This window comes from Sceloporus occidentalis, unplaced genomic scaffold, assembly GCF_023333645.1.
Source record: "Sceloporus occidentalis isolate IW3139 unplaced genomic scaffold, rSceOcc1.0.p SCAF_6, whole genome shotgun sequence".
In the NCBI taxonomy this organism is placed as follows: domain Eukaryota; kingdom Metazoa; phylum Chordata; class Lepidosauria; order Squamata; family Phrynosomatidae; genus Sceloporus; species Sceloporus occidentalis.
The window spans coordinates 126690273-126703472 of NW_028316986.1; the positions used below are offsets into that span (position 1 = coordinate 126690273).

Sequence of the window (13200 nt, forward strand, 5' to 3'; positions counted from 1 at the left end):
AACTCACAATCAAAGCACCCCCAACAGATGGCCCTCTAGCCTCTGTTTAAAGACATCCAAAGAAGTAGACTCCACCACTCTCTGAGGGAGTGTGTTCCCCTGTTGAACAGCTCTTACTGTCAGGAAGTTCCTCCTAATGTTGAGGTGGAATTTCTTTTCCTGTAGCTTGCAGCCATTGTTCCGGGTCCTGTTCTCTGGAGCAGCAGAAAACAAGCTTGCTCCCTCCTCAATATGACATCCTTCAAATATTTAAACAGGGCTATCATATCACCTCTTAACCTTCTCTTCTCCAGGCTAAACATACCTAGCTCTCTAAGTCTCACCTCATAGGGCATGGTTTCCAGGGCCTTCACCATTTTGGTTGTGCCCTTCTCTGGACACACTCCAGTTCTCAACATCCCTTTTGAATTGTGGAGCCCAGAACTGGACACAGTATTCTAGGTGAGGCCTGATCAAAGCAGAATAGACTGGCACTATTACTTCCCTTGATCTAGACACTATACGTCTATTGACGCAGCCTAAAATCACATTGGCCTTTTTAGCTGTTGCATGACACAGTTGACTTATGTTCAATTTATAATCTACTAGGACTTCTAGATCCCTTTCACACATAGTCTGGTTAAACCATGTGTCCCCCATCCTATATTTCTTTCTTTCTTTTTTTCTTTTTTTGCCCTAAGTGCAGTGCCTTACATTTCCCTGTGCTGAAATTCATTTTGTTAGCTTTGGCCCAGCTTTCTAATCTATTAAGGCCATTTTGAATTTTCATCCTGTCCTCTGGGGTATTAGCTATTCTTCCTAATTTGGTGTCATTTGCAAATTTGATAAGCAGGCCCCCTATTCTTTCATCTAAGTCATTAATAAAGACGTTGAATAGCACTGGGCCCAGGACAGAACCCCACTGGTCACTTCTCTCCAAGATGAAGAGGAGCCATTGTTGAGCACCCTTTCCATTTGGCTGGTCAGCAATTACAAATCCACCTAAAAGTTGCATTGTCTAGCCCACATTTTACTCTCTGTTTAATTATCTGCTCTAGAATCTTTCCTGGTATTGATATCAGACTAACTGGATGATAATTGTTGTGATCCACTCCCCCCCCCCCTGCTTTTTGAAGATGGGGAAAATATTTGCCCTCCTCTAGTCTGCTGGGACTTCTCCTGTTCTCCAGGAGTTTTCAAAGATGATTGCCAATGGCTCTGAGATTACATTTGCCAGTTCTAACTTGGATGTAGGTCATCAGGTCCCAGACACTTAAATTCATTTAGATTAGCAGGTTTTTAAAAATAAGATTGAAGCCCTTGAGCATAAAGAAGAACCCCATTCCAAGTGAATTGTTAAAAATGTCATATGTGCTGCTCACAGTGACCAAAAGTTGAGTACAATTTTTTTCTTCAGTGTAGACAAGGCTCAGGTTGCATTTCTGGTGTTTTGCCTGGCAGAAATGTATGTGATAATAGAGTATAATAAGGGCTGGTTGATATTTCTCTGAATGTTATCATCTCCATTACTGCATGTATCTGGAATGTTGTGGGAGTTTTCCCCACAAAATGTATGTGCTTGCAGTTTGATCTGCCATCAACTGGTTTCTTACCTGTAAATATTCCAGTAAGTGCCATTCTCTAATAAAGGCATCTTGGGTGGTAGCGTTTTATAGTGCCTAATAGAATTTCTTGAGTAGGCCAGAAAAGAAAGAAGGGAATGGTAAAAAGGGCCATGCAAGAAAGAAAAACATACAAATATAGGTGAAGCATTGTTTAACAAAATGTTGAAAATATGATATGGCAAATATTTGCTATGTTGTTACCTTTTTCTAATACTGTTGATTATATAAGTAATGTTCTAACTTTTAGAAGCAATTAAAGTTGCACTGAACAAAAGGAAATAGTAACAGTCGAAGCTAAGTCCCTGGTAAATCAGGCCACGTTGTAGCAGAACAAAAGAAAGGTTATTTTTCTCAACTGGTGGAAGCTTCTCCCTCCCAGAAATCTGTGGAGTTTCCCAGACTTTGGGGAAAAATAGGTTAACCCAGCATGACTAGGCATTTTCCTTTTCCAGGATGTGTTCTACATTTCCACCTTCTGTCCAGGAGATATTTCAAAATGCTCTCTATTTTGAGCATGACTAAGAAGCAAAAAATTAAATTTCTTTTATTTGGTCAAGTCCCATCCATTTTTCTTGAAGGCCCTACATTTTGCGGTGCCTTGTTCTGTTTTGCAGTTAGGATGTCTGGTCACACTGGGATAACCTAGCAACCAGGGTCTTCCAATTGCTTTATGGACACGACTGGAGATTCAGACAGAGTCTTGAAGCCAGTCTCCCTCACTCCTCAACAGTGAACACAGAGTATCTGTCATTATTGCCATGTGGAGCCTTAATCACAATTGAACCTGTGCTAAGGGGAGCTTTCTTCTTCAGTTGCCAAAATAGTCATGCTTTGCATAGTTCTGAAATTAATTTCTCTAAAGGGAATGATACAGTGTAAAGTGGGGGTGGGTGAAGTGCAGCGCATGGGCTGTATGCAACCCTCCTGGGCCATTGTGGTGGAATCAATTTTTACCCATTTCCACCACATTCGGGGCCCACACTGGGCCAATTTAGGCACAAGAGCAGCTTTCCTTGAAACAAGAAATTGACAGGGAGTGACTACTGGTCACTTCCTATGGTTTTAAGAAAGGGCCTCTACTGGGCCTAAAATAGCCCAGGGAAAGGCCTGAAAACACGGTGAAAATGTCCTTCTTGTCCCCAGTGCTGTCAATAAGGGGTGTGTGTGGATTGCACCAAGTGACACCTGAGAGGAGGATGACACCCAGTGCATGTGTGTGCCTGCCCCTCCCACCTTCCCCAGTGGCTTGGCTAGTTTGCCTGCCTGCCTGCCTGCCCCTTCCACCTTCCCAGTGCCCTGGCTGGTTCATGGTTGGTTGGTGTCTGCAGGCAGCTGGAGAGCAGAGCAAGCCACTGCCACTGCAGCCCTCCTTGCACCCACACCAGGTGACACCAATGCTAGAAATGCCACTGCTTGTCCCACAGAGAGCATTTGGGGGCAAAAAAATATTTTTGTCTCATGGGAATGAGTGAGGTGGGAGTGTAGCCCTCCAAAGTATCCCAGAGAGCTAATATGGCCTCCTATCCTTGCATAGTTGCCCACCCCTGGTGTAAAGGGACATCCCTGGTCTCATCCACATTAAACAATTATTGCATTATGATTAGACTATTATGGATGCATTCTAGGGGATCCTGGGAGTAGAAGTCTGCTATGGCATTAGATCTCTCTAGCTGAGAATTGTAAATACATCTCCCCAAACTGTAAATCTCAGGATTCCCTGAGACACTCCTGTGGCAGTTGAAGTGGAATCATAGTGCTGTGGTTATGTGGTGTGTGGAAGCAACCCCTACTACTGGGGAAAATAAGACACCTGCTTTAAGCAATTGATTTTAGATGAAAGGGGAGAAAACTATTATTTTAACATGTATTACTATTTTATTTTTATTTAAAGGGAGAAGAGCTCATGAGATTTTCTGTCTCAGATGCTAAAATAACTTGGCCATCCTTGTCACTTTAGAAACAAACCCAGCAGGCAAATGGAGGAAAGCTCATTTCTCTTTCTGTCCCAGTATGACATCGAAGCACTTTCGTTCTCTTCAAGTCGTAAAAGCATGGGAGAGAGTTGTAAATATATCATAAATGCATCCCTCTTGCCAAACTGGAAAAATCCATTTGGCAAAAGGGATGCTTTTATGACCCTTTCCTACACTTCAACCAGAAGAGAATGAAAGTACTTAGACATCATGTGGAGACAAAAAGAGAAAGAGAAACATGTTTCTCTCCATGCTGGGTTTGTACGTAATGCGATAAGGCTCATATCCTGTTTTTCATCTGGATCAAAATTGTGCTTTACACCTTGGCTGGGATCCAAAAGGCCACTTACTGGTGTGACTAGTAAGATTTAAAAAAAAAGAAAAAAAAAACACCTGGATTTCAGACCCTGTGCTACATCATGAACAACTTTTGAAAGGTTCGTACATTTTTTAAAATGTTTTGCTGTGAGAGTGCCATTCAAGAGGAATAAGCCCAAAGCTCCCTTGAAGATAGGGATAGTTGCCTTTATCCCATGCAGTAACATGCTATTTTATCAGGCAAACACCTATTTTTTAACAGATTTCAGTGGTTTTTAAGCAAGTGAGTAGTTTAAGGTGTTCTAGGGTAGAGGCCTCTGTTAACTTATGGACAGTTTCGATGCTATAAGTGCACTCTTCTCCGGCCTTGTTCACACAATTGGGAAGTAACATAAGACAAGCAATAACATTACTTGTACTATGTTATTTGGGTAGAGCACAACACCGTTTTTGATCAAGTACTGTAAAGAACTGGAACATTGTTACTGGATGGGTATAAAAAACATTTTATTTATTTGTTTAATACCCCATCTGTCTCCAGGTATGAGACATAACATTTACTCTTTTTCATGTTGTGGGTTGGGGATCTCTTGGAGGGATTTCAAGCCATTCTGAAAATCTATTTTTATTTTATTGTCATTACAAAAAGGAAAGTTTAAAGCTTTGTATTTTCAAAGAGAAGAATGTTATGGATGTGTATATCTTTTTGCCCCCTCTGCTAAAAAGAGAACTTCAACTTGTTAACTTGGAAGTCTGTTTACGCTTCAGAACTCCCATGCCCATGAAGATTATCAATAGATGAGGACACTTAGTTTGGTATGAAAAATTAGTATATACAGAACACAGAACAAAACCAAATTTTAAAACACATTTTAAAAAAAGAAAAGAGAAGAAATGAATGACCAAAGCATAAAATAAAGATTCTGCCATACACCTGAAGGCCTTCTGTAACATTGCTCAAACGGTTTGATTTCAATCTGTTTAACTGCTCCACTGCTTCACATTAAACTCTTCTAATATAACTGATACAACAAATGCCCTGTAACCAAGACTCTGCAGGACATAGAATTATATGGAATAGGTATACAAACCCACCAATCTAGATTCATTAAGCTCACTGTACTCCTATCCACTGGTGGTGATATGTAAACATTTAAAAATAAATTATAGACTTTCACCGGCAATACTGCTTATGCGAACTATAACATTTCTAGAGAAGGGGACTGAAGGAAAGAAAATGGCTTGTAAAAGAAAAACAAAAACAAACAAGCACATACACCAGAACTATCCATAAGCAATTGTGGTTACTAAATGCCTGTATTTACCTGGTGGTATGTAGGCACTCTGCACTTCGTCCTCGTTTTGCCCTGGGCAGCATAAGAAGCTCACTGCACAGACAGGATGGACGATGAATGAAACAGATATAAATATGAAGCATTAAATGGCATGAATTATGCCGTGATATGCAAATGAAAAATAAATAAATGAACCAGAAAGCTTGAACTGAGATAGTTACCTTGATAGGACTTAGACATAGTACAATACTTCTTTTAAATGTCAATAAAGCTTTGACTGTGTTAGCCAGTCTTTAAAAAAATTAATGCTGCAAGCCTTTTATTAGGCTGATTATATCCTATGCACTTCAAGAGTTTTTAGAGACAAGCAAAGAAAAGTACTTTTAAGGAAAAGGAATATAGTAACAAGCCACTCGTAACTGAACAGTGGCAGGATTATGCTCTGAGTCCGAAAGAATCATTGTTGCTCAGTTAATCTTCATTTATTTCATTCTTATGTGACCAAACAAGCATTTTAAGCAATTATTTTTCCACCCCGAGAGAACACAGGAGGTTCCGTGCAGTTTTCAGGCACTGGGGAAAAATCATGTATGCATGATATACCTGCTTCTCCTCTGCCAAAAATGTACGTTTATGCAGAAACTTGTGTGTTGATTTTTGCACAAAAATCATTTTTCACAGAAATACATACAGAAAAACCATGCCTCTTTTCCTGTGCAGGAAATTTGTATTTCCACAACTTCTGAAAATATATATATGGATTCCTGCAGAGAAGAACCACTTGTATTTTTCCTTTATGTTTTTTCTGTGCAAAACTCCAACAATAGATGAAAAGAACATTTTCTTATCAGAATCAATGCATTCTGCACATAACACCTGTTTTCTACAATGTTTCTTAAACAAACCATGTTTTCTAAGCAAGAAACCCACATTTAATTTTGCACAAATTTCCCCCAAGAAAGTTCTGAAGTGGCTGGTCTTCTTTTCCTCCATGCGGTGCCTCTAAAAGATATCCCTTTTTATGAAGGATGCAAATATTAGGACTTTTCTTCATATCAATACATTAAATTAATTCTTTTAGAAATAACCTTTAAAGCTAGGCTTTTAAGCCACCAAACCTCACATGGGATCGCAGCCCTGGAAGACAGCTACAATGGTCTTTATTTTTATCCCTTAATTCACATTTGGCAGGCTTTTATGTCATTTTCCACTTGAAAATAACTCTGATTAAACTAAACCATTCATTAAAAATAAATCAATAAGTTTAGAAATATATGGACTCATTTACCATTTAAAACTAGGTCCATTTCCAATAAAGAGAATACTATCAAGTTGGTCCATCAATGGTACCTCACCCCAGTCAAATTGGCCCATATGTCTACCAATGCTAATCCAAAATGCTAGAAGGGTTGTGAAGGTAGGGGAATCTTTGTACATATGTGGCTGGATTGTCCCTTAGTGCATGAGTATTGGACAGAAATTTTACAACTGATCTCTAAGATCACTAAACAAAGTACACAATTATCACCACTCCTGCTCCTGTTCTCCATTTTTATGAATGAAAATAAAGCTCTGCAGCATAAAGAACTTATTAGTTTGCTTTTGGCTGTTGCCAGGCTTGAGATAGCCAAGAACTGGAAAACTGGAAATTTTGCATATTGCAGAATGATAGACTAGACTCTGGGACTTGTGGTTAATGGAGAAAATGGCAGATAATAACAACAGAGTGAGAGGCTTACACTCTGGACTGACCTTTCATAAGATTTGGCACCCTTTCATTGAATACATCCAGCAAGATTTAGTCTCTAGACATCCCCCAATTTTAGCTAAATTTTAATGAAAAGATGTCTTTCAGGATCCCTGAATACACCTTTTATCTATAATTTTCAGGGCCTTGTCTGGGTTATTGTCTTTATTTATTGTTGTTTTGGTAAAAAATCTATTTAAAAAATATAGAAATAGGACAAAGTAAAAAGGATGTTTTTTCTTTCTTTCTAGACAAAGAACTGTCCAAGTACTAGCAGTACAATTGATGTGTATGTTTTGAAATCAGCTTGCTTTTTATCTGTTTCTGAAGAAAAAAGCCTGTGCACATTTTTGTTTTGTTTTCAAAATTTTAATTTTTTAAAAAGTCACCATAAATTTTAAAAATTCCCTTAACAACATTTCAGCATTCCATCTCAAGCTTGTATTTCTTAGCTGGAAGGAATTACACATTACAGGAAGTAACAAAACTGCCACAAAGAGAACACCAGCTGTATGCTACATGACTCTTCAAGTCACAGATGCAGGCATGTGTCCTCCATGACAAAAGTACAAATATAAATTTCCAAGTACACCAGAGTAAATCTTGTTGGTACTTCATGAAGATATCCACAGAAGAAAAAAGAGACATATCTCAAAATGCTCAAATGTTATTCTCTTATTAGTAGAAAAGATCAATGTATTTTGACTTTTGTGTAGTTTTAAGGTCTTCTTCTAGGGACTATTTCCTAACTTTCTCAACTGGAAACTCTCAAAAACATTTACTAGTCAAGTACACATAACTGGACAAAAGAATACTTATCTCAGAAATTTAAGGAATTACTCCAATACTATCTTCAACATCAAAATCTGAGATGTCACTATAGTCCATTAACAGTTTGAGAGTTCCCAGTTCAGAAAGTTTGAGTCTAAATACTCTCCTAAAGAAGGTCTTAAAGAGTACACACAGGTTGAAATGTCTTGGGCTTTTCTACTAATACAACAACCATTTTTAAAGCATCCTGAGTCATTTCTCTTTTCTTCTATGACTCCAGTTGGATATTCCCGTTTCTCCTTTTCTTCATGAAGATCATTTAAAAAGAAAAAAAACCCTATTAAGTAATGTGTCAACACAGAGACAAAAGAATTAAACATCAACCAGCATTAACTAGATCCACATGCTGTCATTTCACTGGAAATTTTATCAACCTCCTGATATATACATATATATATCTGGTGTACAGCAGATTAAAGAAAAATAGACTAGTTTTAATAAATGGAGATAATGCAGCAATTTGTTTCATCTGTCCTGTTTCCCCCCCTCAATTTCAAAGAACCTTATGGTAGTGCTTTGTTCCCACAGGGTCTTCTGCTTGCCTACCTCACCAGAGTCCAACTGGCTGAAGATATAGCCAGTCTAATTGACACTTCTGCTTGCTCCCTTTTTTGTCTACATAGCCAACAGGTTTTGATGAAAGAGAGGGCTAAGAAACAGCTGCCTTCAGTTTAGAAGGAAATGTTAAGGTTGCTTAAGATTGTGGTTGCTGCAAAATCCCATAGGAACAGGAAAGGTTGATAATAGATTGTACACCATTGGCAGATTTTATGTTGTTTTATGATTTTGTACAGTGCCGTGCAAAACTTACAGCACTATATAAATACATAATAATAATAATAATAATAATAATAATAATAATAATAAATGTGGAATGGTGAAGAAATAGCTCTGATTGTTAGAAACATTAGGTGTTTACAGGAAGTCTGGTGATAGCAAGTGGCATCCTGCCAGCCTATAGGGCTATAAGGCTGGAAAACATGTGCTGTATGTGTTGTACAGGTAAGTGTACACACACACATGTATTAAAATAAGAGGAAAAACTGTACAGGTATTAACTTTCCAGTATACCTAAAGGATAGGAGAGCTGTTCAGGAGAAAAACCACAATTAATTCAAATTTAGATAACAGAAATGAACGTATTTGCTTAGTTGCAAAGACAACCCAATTAACACAGATTGAGTTACAGAGTATGATAACTTCTGCTTTTAAATTATTACAACAGAATAAACTGTGATGCCATTAAAGCATTATTGTAGGAAATATGTATAGGAAATATGGTTTGGTTTAACACATCAAAGCATGTGTTGAAAAATGTATTGTGACACTGTTACTGGATAAATTTGGTATATGATGGCCCAAAACCCAAGATCAATGCTGTTCTAACTCTTGCACTAGTCCAAAATACAGAATACAGTCTGCCCTTCGTATCAGCAGGGGATCTATTCCGGACCCCTCTGCAGATAAATAAAAACATGGCACCTGGAATTTCATTGATTTCAATGGCAGATGCAACATGTGCGCACCCACTGAAAGCAATGGGGCTTGCTGTCTGTGGATGCTTACATTCACAAATGGCAAGCCCGTAGATATTGAGGGCCTGCTGTATGTGGCCTTTTAAAATCTACAGCATGTTTGCTCTAACCAAATTAAATAATTCAGCATACTGACCATGAAAATCCAAGTTAGTATTTATTATGACGACTAAAATTATTTCTGCAAGTACTGAGTCATGAAAAGCAATGTATTATTAAATACATCAAAATTCTGTTCTATTTTATTTTCTGCTATTGTACAAACCTTTATTCTACCGAAGTGATCAAACCAGAAAACAATTATTTTTAACTGGATTCCACCACTGATCAGAGCAGGCTTCCATCTTGTATCCACATTTGACCTAAGCACAATACCTTAAGGCATAAATAAATCTATTGTTGTTAGTGGTGTTGGTGTTGTCATAGGTATGACTGTTTTCCATCTCCTGTTCTAGCATAGTATTTTCAGTACCTGCTACAAATATAGACAGATCAATTCTTAAGTTGTTTAAAAAAAAAAAGCCCATACCTTTCTTGATCTGACAAATACTGACTATCCATATCTCTGGACCTGCGATCAATTGGGCTTCGGGAGGCATCATGGTGTCTGGTTGGAGAACGTGATCTTCTCATTTGATGGATTTCATCTAAACTCCTAGGAATAGATAGGGAAACATATAAAATCACAATGCTTTTCTTTTTGAAAAGTTTGGTCAAGTTCTCTTATTCATAAAATCAAAATTATAGAACCATAGAGTTGGAAGTGACCCCCAAGGGCTATCCAGTCCAATCCCCTGTCATGCAGGAATACACAATCCAAGCATTCCAAATAGATGGCCATCAAGCCTCTGTTTTAAAACTTCCAAAGAAGGAGACTCCACCACTCTCCAAGGCATGATAACTCCTGCTTTTTAGTCCTGCTCCAAACAGACATTTTGAAATTTCTCCTCAACAAAAGGTGGAAATGGAGCACATATCCTAGAAAAGAAGGATGCCTGATCACCATGCCATGGGGTATCTTCTTCCATCATCATTGTTGGTAACTGCCCCCGAGGCAACCCTGACTCATGGTGACCCTGTGAATGAGGTGCCTCCAGGACCACTTGTGCTGACCAGCTCTGCTTAAGTCTTGTAGATCCATACCTGTGATCTCCTAATTGAGCCTATCATATACTAATAGAATCATAGAGTTAGAAGACCACAAGGTCATCCAGTCTAACCCCATTCTGCCATTCAGGAATATACAATCATATCACCCTTGATAGATTTAAAACCTCCAAAGAAGGAGATTCTACCACTCTCCAAGGGAGTTTTTTCCACTGTCAAACAGCTCTTATTGTCAAGCAGTTCTTCCTAATGTTGAGGTGGAATCTCTTTTCCTGTAGTTTGCATCCACTGCTCCATGTCCTAGTCTCTGGAGCAGCAGAAAATAAGCTTGCTCCATCCTCAACCTGACACCCCTTCATATATTTAAACAGGGCCATCATATCACCTCTTAACCTTCTCTTAGACGGAGGCACTTACGTGGGTGAAACACTGCTGAACTGCTGCAGAAGCATGAAGATGGGATCATCCGTCGCACTTCTAAAACGTCATTGACGCTTCCTGCTTTCCTTCCGTCGATGAAGCGTTCACAGAGAAGCCATTTTTTGAACAGAATATCCCGTTATTAAAAAAATGGCTTCTCCGTGAATGCTTTGACAACAGAAGAAAAGCAGGAAGCGTCAATGACATATTAGAAGTGTGATGGACGATCCCACCTTTGCGCTTCTGCAACAGTTCAGCAACGTTTCACCCACGTAAGTGCTTCCATGTGATAAGGTCCTTAATCTTATTGATTTAATATAAAGCTGTCACTGTAGAAAACTTGGATATAAGTGCAAAATGGGCATGCGTATTTGTCTTCAATGTCCTCACCCCTCAAAAACCAGTCATATAGCTGGGGAAGAGGCATTTTTTATTCTAAATCTCTCCTATGTTCTACACAGTTGAGAAAAAGTTGTACTGCTGTTTTTGAGCAGCCAAATCAACCTTATCAGGACACCAGAAAGCTTTCTGCTGTATTACCAAAGAATCCAAAAGACCTTATCTGCTGTGATCACCCTTAAATATTACATCACAACAACAACCACCTATGATTTTCTTATTGTTTCTGTTAGAGTAACTCAGAAAACATATATTTTATATATGCATATATTTCATTTCTACAATAAGCTTCCTTCTGGAAGGGTACTTGTTCCTCCCTGCATGCTAGATTTACTTATCCTGTGCCACAAATTAGCTGGAGAAATAGAGACTGATGTTAGATGAAATGAGCTTCACAGTTAACTTGGCTTTTGAGCTTACTGTATATACTCAACTATAAGTTGACTTCATGCATAAGTCGAGTTCAGGTTTGGGGGCCAAAATTATGGATTTTGCCATGACCTGTGGATAGGTCAAGAGTAAGACTTGGAGGTTCCTTCAGTGTATGTATGTGTGTGTATGGCACAGACAGACTCTCATTGAGGCTTTTTGCTTCATTGTTTCAGCTTTTGTTTCAGCCAGATGCACAGACGCTTAAACAAACAGCAATATAAATCAATCACCCAGGGCTCTTTCTACTTGGTTCCAGAGAGAAATAAACTCCTCTCCATAGGGCATGGTGAAATCTGAAAGAGCTGCTATCACATTACCATAATGACCTGTAAATAAGTCATCCTGAAATTTTTGGGTCAATTTTTGGGCATAAATTTTTAGACTTATAGACAAGTATACACGACAGATCTTCTCACTTTAAATTCAACACCCTATCAATTATATCAGTGGTTCCCAAGTTTTGGCCCTAATCTGATACTGGACTACATGTCCCAGAATCCCTGAGCTGGCTGGGGTTTCTGAGAGATGCAGCCTAATAGGTTTGGGAACCTCTGAACTACATCATACTGGCTCATAACAGATGCATGCAGACACAAAAAGAAAAAAGGGGGGGGGAAAGGGGGGGGAGAAAACCAAAAATCATACATCATGTATGTGATGGTTGGTGTATGACTTGTTTTTCACAGTTACAAAGATCACCTATCTGTGATTATTGTGACTTACAGATGAACAATCTAAGAGACACTGAGGAGAAATAATGAGTAACGAAGAGAAAGAATAAAGGTGTTCCAAAAAGAGCTGAAAGGAAAAAAATCCAAGACAATCTGCAAAGCAAGTTATCACTTACAGTAGCTACATATTATTAGTACCTGACACATGAGGAAGCCTAGTGTTGTATAAACTTTAATAGAACCCTTGGTAAATATGGTGCTTATGGTTTTTCTAGCTACTTAAAAAAAGTAGCTGTGTTAGTCCCTTGAAGCATAAAAAGGAGGAAGGAAGAGTGCGGGAGAAAAAGAAATGTGTCAGCACCTTTAAAAGTAACTGTTTTTTAAATTTCTCATGAGCTTTTAGGAATATTAACCCACTTCTTCAGATGTAGCTGAAGAAATGAGTTTCTGTCCACAAAAGCACAAAAGAAATTAAAAACCAGTTAGTTTTAATGGTATTGGCAATTCAGCTACAGTGAAGAACCTCTTATGCCTACTTCACTACATATGGGAGGAAGAGATTTCAGCACATAGTTGCTTTCTTACTACAGTCAGAAGGACTCGAAAGTGCTTGCCTGCAACTGGATTGTGTGCAATATGGGTTAATGGTGAAAGCAGCTACATTGTCAAGCCTACCTCTGTAATGGCACATTTGGTAAACGAGAACGGGTCCTGCCCTGTTCGTCACCACGATGAGGAGATACAGATCGTGAACGATGATGGGTTGTTCTTTGCTGTTCTGGCACAGTTAACGTTGTAGATTTACTTTCTCTAGTGCTAGACCTATAGCCTACTGGTAAAAATGCAACAAAATGAGGTTAGTTCATGT

The 13200-nt window shown here is 38.6% G+C and overlaps 1 protein-coding gene across 49 annotated transcripts in view; it reads right to left on the reverse strand.

Moving 5' to 3' along the window:
• RIMS1 (regulating synaptic membrane exocytosis 1) overlaps nucleotides 1–13200 on the reverse strand; it is a 330044-nt gene that overhangs the window by 113426 nt on the left and 203418 nt on the right. For 14 of the 49 annotated variants that reach the window (XM_089530921.1, XM_089530924.1, XM_089530957.1 and 11 more), the window contains 3 exons: nucleotides 13008–13164; nucleotides 9833–9958; nucleotides 5221–5283 (listed from right to left, as the gene is read on the reverse strand). In XM_089530921.1, the coding sequence (XP_089387047.1) occupies nucleotides 5221–5283; nucleotides 9833–9958; nucleotides 13008–13164 (346 nt within the window). Of the gene's footprint in view, nucleotides 1–1592; nucleotides 1671–5220; nucleotides 5284–9832; nucleotides 9959–13007; nucleotides 13165–13200 lie in introns of all 49 variants that reach the window. The other 35 variants (XM_089530925.1, XM_089530958.1, XM_089530935.1 and 32 more) reach the window with 5 other exon arrangements.